Source organism: Argiope bruennichi, chromosome 8 (genome assembly GCF_947563725.1).
Source record: "Argiope bruennichi chromosome 8, qqArgBrue1.1, whole genome shotgun sequence".
NCBI classification, from domain to species: Eukaryota; Metazoa; Arthropoda; class Arachnida; order Araneae; family Araneidae; genus Argiope; species Argiope bruennichi.
The window spans coordinates 126,297,398-126,311,142 of record NC_079158.1 but is presented as its reverse complement, the minus strand read 5'-3'; the positions used below and the strand labels follow the sequence as shown (position 1 = coordinate 126,311,142).

Genomic DNA, 13,745 nt, shown 5'->3' with positions numbered 1-13,745 from the left:
ATCTGTTTTTTAAGTGAATTACTTATCATTATATCAGAATATGTCACATTTTATTTTCATAGTCTTGTTGTGTTATAGTTAATTCCGAATGATGTACTTACATGTAAGGTTATTGGAGGTTACAAGTATACCCTTTCTGAGTTATGGCTTATGAAAGTTTAAAAAAAGCCTTATATCACCATAAATATCTTTTCGTGTCGTTATACACGCTTATCTTTTTAAGACGTAGTAAAATAAAAATTTTACTTTGAAACAGTTATTAAATTGTTATTTGAAAGATATTTGAGCATGAAATTCTTTCTGACAATTGAAAAGTTAAGAAGAGTTTTTCTTTCTGTATGCCATAAATCATGTAACCATGACGATTTAAGATAATACATGTGTATGAAATAGATATCAACTGAATGTAAATATTTTAGATTTAAAATATATGCATAAAGATTTCAATTTCAAAACTCGTGTGACGCCTACTGTAGTTCTAAATATTAAATTCAGTAAGAATGCATTATGTCAAATGTAAAGGTTCGATGCTGCTTTAAAAAGATATCAACCTCTCTTCAAGAAATGTCAGTGTTTCAGAATATTTTCTGTTAAATGTTAGTGTTTTATTTTTTATTTTTTGTTTTTTACAAGATATTAATACAATATGCAAATTTTCAAGATAATAATATTGATTTAAATTACTTTAATTTTAACGAACTTAAATTGCGTGTCGATCTTCAAAAAACATATTTTAATAACATCATTTGAAATAATTTCATCTTTTTAATTGCGAAGAAAAATGATTGCGCTGTTGAGAAATTCAAGAAAATGAATAATCTCTTAAAAAGAAAGAAAAGAAACTTCGTATTAAAGTACAATACTGCCTATTTTCATCAAAATATTTTTTTTTCAAAAATTCATTATCCTTTTATAGAAAAAAAATATTATTAAACAATACTGTTTTCTCTGTTTTTACATTTCACTGTCTGCAATTTAGAAAAATTTATTTACCATCTCTGAAAATGATTTAGGTTTGGCTTCGTATAAGATTTGTTTGGGCAAAATTGCCTTTACAATCTAAATTTCACTGAGTTCTTATCATATTTGGTTATACAAAGAAGGAATCTTTGTAGAAATTAAATGAAAACTTTAAATGAGTTATTTAATAAAAGGACATTCTAGGAACCGTGCCAGATTTTTTTTTTATGTATTGGCTTTTCACACGTCTTTTATTCATTCCTTCGATCCAAAATATCCAGGCTGATAGAGGGTGTTGGCAGTTTCATTTCTCCTCGTTTCTTTGATCTCTATCACATGTTTGAGTTCCAAAAGTTAAATTTTAAAAAGATTTAAATTTGAAAAAAATAATTTAAAAGTATTTTCTGGAATTTTTCGTGAACCTTTTTTCTTGTTTTTCAAAGGGCTAAAAAGCGGTATCGGTCTTTCATAAATTATTTTAACCCGGACAGGAAGTTTCACAATTTCTAATTTATTTTTTCTTGTTAAAATACTACGTTATATTACTTGGCAAACTATTATTCTAGTAATGTTAAAAGAAAAATACAATGTTAAGTTTTTAAAAGCAGTTTTGATTGTTGAAAGTCTTTTTCATCGGATCATTGATTGTAAAAGTTTTTTCTTTTTTCATTCTGGATATGGGGATATTTGTTTGCGATTACCCTAACAAGTGTGACTAACTGCAATCAAAAGTGCCTATTTCAATACTATAAAAAACCTTTTTTTCATACTCCCACGTAAAATGAATGTTCGTCTATTTGCAAACTAGGAAGTGAAAAAGTTTGAGAGCTGAGTTGTTTTCACAAGAAGAGCAGCTTCGAGTCATTTATTTTCGTCTTCGTTTTCTCGATTTCTTTAAATTGATTTAACTGCGCATCATTTATCGAAAGCCTCATTAGTTTTATTTCTCCAGAGACTGTTTCAAGGTTCTTTAACAAAAGTTTCATTTCAGTAACGGATTTCACAGTTTCTTTTTAACAGACAGTATTCGAAGGATTATTGCTCAACTTAACATAAATAGTTCCCAGCATATGGTTCGTTTAGCAACTACGGATACAAAACACATCCATTTCCCTTTCTAGAGAGCCATGTTTTTCCACCTTTTACACTTGTTCTTAGTCTACGTCGCATTTCCATCATTTAAGATTGATATCATAATACATTTCGGGTCACTTCTATGAGGGAAATGCATAATCTGGTTGGTTGAATTTTTTCCTTTTTTCACTTTCTCATCTCCGATGTACAGAAAAGGACAAATGGATTGCATAAAATTTCAATTGCCAGATTTTGATACATTCACATTTTTTTTTTTTTTTTGAAGTTGGAAAATCCGTTTTGGGGTTCATATTTGTTCATTTTATTGACTATGAAACACGATTAGCAAGAAGAAATAAATTAGACTCATGTTTTTTGTAAACTTCTTTTAAATTTCCGACGAAGCCCATCTACTGGAAATCTGCGTACCTGTCTGTGCGCATATATGCACGTTAGTTTAAAAAACACAAAATTCGACTAGCAAGATGCATGGATTTTAAGATCTGAATTCTGCACAATTATGCATCTATATCAAATTATCATTCCCACAGATCAACGGAAGGAGATTTTGTTCATATATGCATGCTCGACTCTCTTCATATATTAGCTGCTTCCATCTATTTTTATCCTTTTTTTCACATTAAAAAGACATTTATTGAGAAAAATGGATACAGTATATATCAATCAAACTATTTTTCATCATTTTCTACAGCTTTTACCCATTTTCGTCCAATAAGTTTTGGAACTGATAGTCTTAAAATTTTTTTTTAGTTCTCCAGACCTTTATTGACATTGACATCGAAATCACCCACTCTTAAATAGTTGAAAGCAAAACCGACAGTTGGGATAATGATGGAGCAGCATCGTCATAAGTTTCTAAAAGTGTCTGATGGGTTTCGGCAGTAGATTTCTCCAAATCAAACAAAAAAAAGGCAATTAATGTCGAAAATTCAAATTGGAGCATTCCATGATTGGGGTCTTTATATACTGAATAACTCAATAATACTAAATAGAGAACTTTCAAAATGATAACAATAAAGTAATAGTAAATTGGTAAAACCCAAAACCATTGTCGTTTATATAGATAAGATATTTCACATGTTCACCCATAGATGTTGCTGATTAAAATACATGAAAGCACCTAATAAGGCAAAGCTAAACAAAAAACGCCTCTAATATTTTTCAAGGAAAGATAAGAGAAATATAAAAACAAATAAATTAATAAAATATATAAAAACTACAAAATAAAGATTTGAAATGGATATTATATTCATTGATCTAAATCTAAATTATTAATGAAATATGTCGCATTTCATTTATTAACTTCGGAACATGAAGTCTGATATCCGAAATTCTTCATCACAACTTTGTTTCTTCGTCTTCCATGCTGTTTCTATATTTGTTTGTAAGGCAAGTTAAAAAAGAAAAGCATTCTCAGTCACAATAAAGGCATGCACAATTTCAGGGTTATTGCGTTCATTACAGCCAATTCCTACTGCAATCGAGTCCAAAGGTTTGAAAACGAGAAAGTAACATTACACGAAAACAGTTTTAAAAAAGCATTTGTAACTTTTTTTTTTCCAGAAAAAGATAAAACGGATCTCCATTGTTCTTTAAGAGTGCACAAAAGAAGAAATTTTTCACACTGAATGAAAGACCTTCGTGAACCTTATTTCAAGAATTCTTGTTTCAGTGTCCTTTACAAATCTCTTTAAAAACGGAAACGATGTTTTTTTTTTCCTTTAACCACTGATATTTTTACTTTGAAGAATAACATTTATATGAAGGGTGATCAAAAATAATTAATTTTTATATTTTAGGAAAATCTAGGCAATTTGAAAGTATAAATATGCCAGAATCGTTTTGAGATTAAAAAAAAAAATATATATATATATATATATATATATATATATATATATATATATATATATATATATATATATATATATATATATATATATATATATATATATATATATATGAAAATACTAAATGAGTCAATTCTTTTTGTTTTAATGAATCCAATCTACATTACTTTGTTCCGTAAGGTGTTAACATTTATTGATTTGTTGGTTCTTTGATTGATAAATATCGGCTTAGTTTAAAATCTTTCCTTATACATTCCGTCCCTCACGAGCTCGAGGATCTCCTTCGCCCTCGGTAAAAACGAGTATTGATTGAGATGGGGAAAAAAAGCAGAACAAAAATAATATTAGAAAAATACAAAGGAGAGAAATAATATCTTTATAATAAACACAGCTGCATCCAAGTCCTCAAAGGTATTGGAATAGATTCGTCAGTCAGACTTCTGTATCAGTAAATAGCTTCCTATATCATATTAACATTCTCGTTAGAGTCATTACAAATAATTTGGAGTTTAAGCCTTTAAGCATGAAATTATTTTGATCAATTTGCTTTAAAATTTCAAAAGTAAGCTTTTAAGGTGCAAAAAATAAACAAGATATATAAATATTTTGCATTTTATCGAAATTCTGAAAATTTTCAAAGTATTTTTCTCCTTGAATTTTAAGAAAATATACAAATACGCATGAATTATACATTTTCTAAATGAACATTAAAAGCGGGAAAAACTTATACGGCCACTTAGAAGGTTCAGCTCACTCACCGTATGACAAAAAGGAATTCTCCCACGAGCAAAATAATAACTTCTATAAAAGGAGTAATATTTCATTTTTTAAAAAATAATTACAAATTTCTATATTCCCTCATTTTACTAAGAGACGTGGTTGTACACTTTTTCAATAAAGTAAAGGACGTAATCAATTCCTCCCAAATAATGTAAAGTATGTAATCAGTTCCTCCTAAATAATGCAGAAGATGTAATCAATTCCTCCCAATTAATATAAAGGATGTAATTAATTTCTCTCAAATAATGTAAAGGATATAATCATGAAGCCTTATTTGTTAGTGAAACTGTTTGCGATACGTTTTCAAATGTAACTGTAGAAGTAAAATACTTCAAGCAATTGGTTGTAGAACATATAATTAATAATAGTAGAGATATATTGATCTTTCGAGGAACAATGGCAAAAAGTTTCCTAATTCTACTTTATGTAAAAACTCTTGACGTTCTTTTTTTGCACGAATAACCATTGCTGAAGAATTGTCAAAACGAATGCAGAATATTCCGATGATTCAGATCTTCAGTTCCCTATGCGGACATCTGAATCAAACTTTGAAGGTTTTACTTATTCTAAAATACAAAAAAAACCCTTGTGTTAGTTATTATTAGAATTTCTTTTGATTAACTTCAAATCAAAACTAAGAATTACCAAAAACTGTTACCTGGACCAGATTCTTCTTTTTTTACTAATGGAAGGTGAATAATTTTTTATTCCCTAAATTTATATGAAAATCGTATCGCCTCGCAATGTATTCAGTCAACAAAGCAATAAAACTTTTCTTTGTCTTTTAAAACACTCTGAACATGTTAAAAATAGTTTTTATTGAATAATAATAAACTGCAGTAAATTTCTGATTATCAGCTTTAAGAACTATCCGCACTTATTACTCCCAAAATATTTTTTTAAAAAAACTTCAATCAGAAATTTTAATAAAAGGTATTGTATCAAATAAAAGCAAATGCTTCTTTTTTTCTTTTGACAAAAGTAAAGCAATTATTTGTTAATGCAGAAATCTGCTTTTATCAAATTTCATAAGTGCATGTGTACACACCATTACTATAAATAAAAAAAAATTCGAAGGCACTTTCCAATTGATTTGTATTTCTTTTTCATCGTTTTGCAGATTATGTGCGGCTAATGTACCCCCAGATACAGGAGTTTGCAGTATTTTGCTGTTTATTTTTCGATTTTTTTTCTTAATTAGTTAATTCCCCTGATAAATAAAAACTTATCCGCTTAACTGCAGATTCTAAAGGAATAAAAAAAAATAAGGTCATCAAAAATAATTTATTTTAAATTCTCTTTACGATTAAAGATGAAAGAAGAGCTTTCGTTGCTGAAGTGCACCGAAGCGTGAAGCGGAGGATGAGAAAACAAGTCGGTTTCTAAACAAACTCGCCGAAAAAAAAGCAACTTTCAATTTACGAAACAGATTACAGACAAAAACATCAGAAATAAGCTGAATCGTCTGACAAGCACAATTTTGTAGACCATTGCTGTCAATACATGTTTGTAATTGGAAACATCTCTTGTCACTCTAATGAAATTAAAGGTCTTTGACACCAGGAAGTTTTCGCTACATTTGGCTTTACTTGCGTCTTAAAGAGCCAAAAAACGTAGCAATAAAGACATTTGGAAATTGTTAGGCAATTTAACAAATGATGAACTTCGAAGTAATTTTATTGTCCGTATCAATAAGATAATTCCTTGGCAATATAATGGGACGTTTTCGTAACTCTTTTAATGATGCATATTGTTCTGTGGAATCTTCACAACCCTGTCCTTTCTCGTTATTCATGTTCTTTTTTTTTTTTTTTTGTTATAGTAGATAGCTTTGAAATCAATACAGTATAGAAAAAATGTGATGATAGCCAGAACGATAAACAGTGGAACTTCGCTTAGATAGCATAATTAGCTCCCGAATTTTACTCATAAAGCAAAACACTAGTTAAAAGAAACATTTTTTCGTAGGAATGCATGTATAATAGGGAAATGTGCTCTATTCCGAAAAAATTCTCAAACAAATTTATAACAGTGTAATTTGGTAGCTGGTAACCGGCGCTTTGCTGCAGCAGAAGAAATAATTTTAGAAATATCATTTAAAATTTGAAATAGCTGTCTTGTTTAATTAGGAATGATAGAAAGAATGATAGTTATTTTCTCGTCGACAATAAATAGATTTATTGAAATTAAATAACATATAAAGGAGAAGTATAAATAATACTTATATATATTTTTTTACTTTATTATTCAAGTATACATTAGGGTAGACAATATTTTTTGTTTCTTTGTCGTCAGAAAAAACAAATAAATTTCATGCCTGTCAGATTCATGAGCATCCAACATACAGATGGCCATGTGAAAAACATGGATTTTCTAGGTTCTAAATCAATAAGTTAGCAAACTTTATCGCCATCGGATGAATAGTACGGCAACACATAAAATACGAACAAAAAATATTCATTTTTATATAATAGATAATGCGTGCTTTTTTGTAACGAAATTGATAGACAAAGATATATATTTTTGGCTACGTTTTAAATTATGGCTAAAATGAGGCAACATTATCGTTAAATGAACTTGTAACGTACATAGCTACTGCCTTATCAGGATAATGTTCTCAATGAAAGATGCAATAATTTCTCTTCTGTCAGCATCTACTTTATTTCACTAGAAAGATGTGGCACTGTTACATCTATTATTCATTCCTCTCTTGGCCAAAAGCTCCTCCGCAACTTTTCACTGTGGCATAGATGCAGTTCCATAGGCTCTACTGAATTTCTGATTATATTCTTTCACCAGATCATCAACCTTGCTATCCACACCTTGGCCAAAATCTTGGCCAGACACAAAATTCGTCTGTCAGGGCTTTTACTGAAATCCCTTGGCATTACGTTCGACATTACCATCCGGCCAAAGCTTCTTCTGTAGTATGAATGTTCTGTTCAAACAAGCGCTCAATACAGACTGCTACAAGCCAATTCAGCATGTGTCGTCACGGTGTCTCCTCGCCACTCGTTCTTCGAAACATCGCTCCTTAAGCGAGTCACTTTTTTAAATTTCGTTTTGCTCATTATGCGAATCACTCGTTATGTGACATGAATTGGAGAACATTTAAAAGAACTGGGACGTTCCCGACACCTAAAACCGCTGCAATTTCAGTTGTAAATAAAAAGGATTTTTTTCTCAAGTAAAATTTAATATCTAGTAGAAAATTTGACAAATATTCGAATAAACGATTTATTTTAGTTATAAAACAGTAGACAAATATTTGTTTTTAAAAGTAATTGATCAAATATGCCTTGTGATGCGATAATTTTTATATTCATAGCGACAAATTGGCACACCTTGAAAAATAATTCTTAGTAAGATCCCTCCAAATCAGCATGATATTGGAGCATAGATATAATAATTGCAGTGAACTTATTTTAACTTAAATATTCTACTAACAAAAAAAAAATAACGAATGCGTGTAATTACAAAATCTTATATATATATATATATATATATATATATATAAGTAACCAATTTAAAATAAGAAATATTCTGAAAACGAAACGAAATAGTTTCGGAATCGCAACTAAAAATTATTTCTTATTCAAACTAAAGCCAAAAAAGGAACAGGAAAAACATCATAGTATTTAGGGAGCGCAAATGCAGCTACTTCTAAAACAGAGATGAATTGAGACAAAAGTAATAAAAATCAAGTTAATAGGAAAATCAAATTAAACCAAATAAAAAAAGAATCCGGACTGAAGACTTTTTCAAGGGTCACCCTCAGGCAGGGATTCAAAAAATGGGATTTTTTCTGTGAAGGAATGCAGACAAGACAGTCTAATAATGATTCCTCGTGACCCGAAAATCCCCTGAAATTAGGCCCAGGAGATATACCATTTTAACAGAAATGAAAATACAAAACATTAGAAGAAAACATCCCCTAATAAACAAAAAAAAAATAACAAAAATACCATATAATAACACTCAAATCAGTAATGAAACAAAAAGGAAAGCACATACCAGCAGCAGGCAAAGAAATTTTAAGCTATCAATTGTGATTCCCGCTTTTTAACACATATGTGCTAACGTATTTAAGGTAAAAAACAATTGTAGGTTCCCAGCGCCATCTTTTGGGTGATCTATTATGCAAGGAAAGTTCTATTTTTATTTTTGGTAAAGGATGAAACCCAAACCATACCTCGTATAATCACCCAATAGATTGCGCTGGGAACTTACAATTGTTTTTTACCTTAAATACGATCTTGGGTGTATCAAAAAGTGGGAATCACAATCGATAGCTTAACATTTCTTTGCCTGCTGCTGGTATGTTCTTTCCTTTTTGTTTGATTACTGATTTGAGTGTTATTATATGGTATTTTTGTTATTTTTTTTTGTTGTTTATTAGGGGATGTTTTCTTCTAATGTTTTGTATTTTCATTTCTGTTAAAATGGTATATCTCCTGGGCCTAATTTCAGTGGATTTTCGGGTCACGAGGATTCATTATTAGGCTGTCTAGTCTGCATTCCTTCACAGAAAAAATCCTATTTTTTGAATTCCTGCCTGAAGCTGATCCTTGAAAAAGTCTTCAGGCCTGATTCTTTTTTTATTTGATTTTCCTATTAACTTGATTTTTTTTTACTTATATATATATATATGTGTGTGTGTGTGTGTGTGTTATTTTTGCATGATAAGTAGCCTCCAAAACTATTGCCCAGAAAAAAATAAAAATATGTTTAAAGAATGCATAATGTTTGTAAAAATTACTGTATAAAATTTCATTTGATTATAACGTATAGAATGCATTCCAAAAGTTTTTTTTTGTATTGATGTATTTCGAGAGGAAAAAATATATGTTTCTATCATTACGAGCTCTGGTTAGATTCATTGTTAAAAAATAATTTATAAACTTCAGCCTTTTCAAACCCATACAAAACACACAGTGAAAAACTTTCAGTGATTACACACTTTTGTAATCACTGAAACGCCCCCCCCCTCCTCTATTTTATTGGACTAAAATTTAAAAATTAATATATTTGAAGGTACAAATATTCTCAGTTCCCTTAAGTGAGGTTTTACTTATTAAAAATCAATGTTACATGAACTAACTGGGATGAACCCTTCCCGGATAATTCAGTAATTTACGAAGAAAGTTGTTTCTTAGAAAGAAACGGAATTTCCCTATAAACAACTACAAAATGAATGCATCGACTTACATCCTGTATTAAAATAACCCTCCCAGAACATACTAGTATTAATCTTATTCGATTATTATTAGTTATTGTTGTTGTTAATAAATTTACTGGGAAAGTATCAAAACGCCAACGGTGTCAAATTTAATTCTGAAATTTAAATTTAATGTTTTGAGAATTATTTGTTTAAATAAGAATGAAATTGACTTAATAAACATGTAATTAAATATGCCCAAAAAATATGTAACTTGTTTTCATTTTTCTAAAATATACATCTGTAATCCCAAAACCTAAAGATTACAGTATGAGTAAACAATCTATTTTTAAGTTCAAATTTATATAACACCATATTTGAAGAGCTTCTTATAAAATCTGAGCCTACCCATTTTACAAGGGGAAATTTTAAAAGTGTATTTATTTACTTTAAAAAATTTTTTTAAATCCAAGGAGCTTTAAAAAATGTTTTTGTGACAAATTAAAACAGAACCCTTTCTATAGTTGGTTACTAAGATTTGAAAATTATGATAAAAAGACATTTCAATAAACACTTTTGATAAAAAACTTCACATTAAGCAACTGAAATGTAGGATATATTTTTCTTACAAAGACGTTCTTATTTTCCTTTTCAGTCAACATAATTTACAATTGGAAATTAAATCGACTAAACAGTGCTGTTCTAAAAAAAATGCATTACTATACAACATTATTCTTTTTAATATCATTATAGGAAATTACTGCAGAGAAAGTAAAAGCAAAATGATTGCATTAACTTTGTTGATAACATGGAACATGTAATAATAAAAAAACGAAAATCTTTATAATATGTTTCTTAAAAAAATTGCTTTATTTCCTGAAAAGTTAATTATTTTTCTGTTTTAGAAACTTTCCCATTCCAAACAAACGAAAAGATCCTCTCCTTCTATTCGGATTCCAGCGTTTCAGGTTCAGGTTTTTTTGCGCACGTTCAACAAGAGGAGTGCGATCCGAGATCTTTGGCCAGCCCGCAGGATGAATGCTCCACGGAAATCAAGTAAGATTCAGTTTTAAGTCTCTAACCTAAATTATTATTCATTACTAAAAGTATTATTCTTAAAACTGCTATTAAGAATTATATTAATTACCCATAAATAATAATTAATTATTATTTACTAAAATGAAAAAATAATTAAATAAATATTTAATAAATATATATACATAAAAATATATTCTGTGCATTATTCATTTATTTCCAGAATATGCGTCCATATAAGGAGCCATTCGAGGGCAAAAAAAAAAAACGGTCGATTATTAAAAGCAGATTATTCCAGGGAAACCAAATTGCATCATTGGCCAGAAAGCTTAAAAATAATAGTTTAGGAGAAAGGGAAGGCAAAACTTGATGGCCTTTTTTTTCTTGATGTTTATATTAACCGCAGACTGCCATTCTAAAACATGTAGACATCTTACAATCAGTGGAATCTTTCAAGGTCGTTTTCATTCCGTTATTATAACTCAACTTCTTTCTTCTGCAAAGAGCAAATGAAGCGAAATCAGAATAATGTTAAACCTCTTTCATTAAAGAACAAAAATAATATTTCAACCTTCTATTTTGTCATCTGAGACGAGGGCATGAAGATAATGATACTTTGCATTTTTCGCTGAAAAGACTTTATAAACTGATAACTTCAATTAAAATGCAAAATTTTATAGCAACATTCTCAGAAGTTATAGAGACCTACGAAAAAAGATATGGAAAAAAATAACCTTCCCATTTTTAACATTCGAAATATCAGAGTTAGCTGTTTTGTTTATTTGAAATGAATATAATGAATCGTCCTTCCAACAGGTGAACCTGCATCTCTTTTCTGAGACATGCAGTGACATGTCGAGTGAATGACGGTTCGCTTTTCTTATCTATAAAATAGTCGTTAGTTCTTTAAAATGCATATAAATTGTACTTGAATGTAAATAGCTCCAATTTATATAAATTAATTGTTTATACTAGTTCATGATATCGTGCTCTTTGGGCTACCTAACAAACAACATTCAATATTTTCTAATAATTCGTACGTATATACCTATCCAAAGAAGTTCGCTCTTATTACATATCCGTAATCGTACCATGAATGACCATTTCAAATTAACATAGATCTTTTCTCATTTTTAAAAATATGAATCAGTTTCAACATCTTTACATCATTCAATTTCTATTCACAACGGATGTTTACTTTGATACCCTGCTGTTTCGTGAATTTCTCGAATTATTCGCGGACAAGTCGTCGCTGTTTTCTGTAAAATGAGCTGATGCAGACCTCTATGACACGTAACTCTCTTTCTAGACTTCATTTTCAAATTCGCAATAAATCAACTAAAAATTGAGATCGATTTTATTCTCTTTCCAGTTAATACTGAAGTTAAGTACAGGTTCAGCCACTGACAAGAAATTCATATGCTATGAAAATAAAAATAAAACTTTATTTTGTGCATAAATCTAATATTATTAATAATTATATGAACTAATGGCTCGTGCTGCTTGTCAGCTAACCCAGTTACGATTCTTAAAGAAAATTATGATAAGAAATTATTAATTTTCCGCGCAATTCCCTTTTCCTGCAAATAATTTCAAAATGACAATCTAACACATTCTTTTACTAAATAAAAATGAAAAAGGCAGTTCATATAAAAAAACAGCTTCAAAATGGAGTCCTTATCAAAATATTCAACCTGTAAAACGATTTAAATATCCAACATACTCTAAGTAAGTAAAAGTTTTGGTAGATTCTACCAATTTCATAAGTTATCTTTACAACTGACTTAGAGAATGCACTCAATGCACGATCATCCTCTCGTCTATTATCAGTTTATTAGATGTTTAGTTTATTAATGTGTAGTGATTGGATTTTGAAGCGTTAGGAAATAAACGTTCATAGATGGCGCTAGGCAACTAGCGCGAGTGTAATTAAAAGGAGTGATGTCATTCGAGTGTTGGCTCTTGGAGGAGAAGGAGTTACTGAGCAGAGTAACTCGAACGAATCTGCAATAAATTTGTTAAGTTTTCTATTTGCCTAATTTTTTTCAAAGCACTCACGAACCAGCCACGAGATTTGGCGCAGTCGAAAAGATTGAGAACTGAGTGCTATTTTTGACGAACTTGAAATCGAACTTCATTCGATAAAGCTGTGCTTTCGGTATCGATATGGCCTTCCTAGGCAGTGCGAAAAAGGAAGATTTGAAGTTGTTGGCGGAAGAGCTGGGTGAAACTGTTTCATTAGAGATGAAAATTGTGGACTTAAAAAAATTAATTATTGGAAGTGAAAATTACGAGGAAGAGTTTGTGAAGAAACAAATGATAGTTATCATAGAGGATAGAAAAGAGAGAGAAGATCAAAAACGAAAGCAAGAAGAACGAGAATTGGAAGAAAGAAAAATTAAAGAAGAACGAGAATTGGAAGAAAGAAAAATTAAAGAAGAACGAGAATTTGAAGGAAGAACGAGAATTTGAAGAAAGAAAAATTAAAGAAGAGGGGGAATTGCAGGAGAAAAAGGCACAAGAAGAACGAGAATTCGAACTTGAGAAACTGAAGCTGCAATATTCCAGTGTACCCGTGGATGTCGAATTACCAACTCCCAAGATAGAACTCAGGCACGTGATGCAAAAATTCGATGAAAAGAACAGTGATATCAGTTTATATTTGCTGTTGTTAGAGAGACAAGCCGAGTGGGCTCAAATAAAACGAGAAGATTACGTGTCGCATCTATTAGGATTATTGCCAACGGATATAACCCAACTCATCGCTCGAGAGCCAATCGAGAAAGTTAAGGACTATGACCACATCAAGAGTTTATTAGTGAAACGATTTAAACTCAGCCCGGAAAAATTCAGGCAAAAGTTTATGACTC

General features: G+C 30.0%; 1 protein-coding gene across 2 annotated transcripts in view; it reads left to right on the top strand.

Annotated features, from left to right (window-relative positions):
- LOC129981593 (cubilin-like) overlaps positions 1 to 13,745 on the top strand; it is a 134,147-nt gene that overhangs the window by 31,323 nt on the left and 89,079 nt on the right. For both annotated transcript variants that reach the window (XM_056092500.1, XM_056092499.1), the window contains exon 6: positions 10,746 to 10,896. In XM_056092500.1, the coding sequence (XP_055948475.1) occupies positions 10,746 to 10,896 (151 nt within the window). The remainder of the gene's footprint in view (positions 1 to 10,745; positions 10,897 to 13,745) is intronic.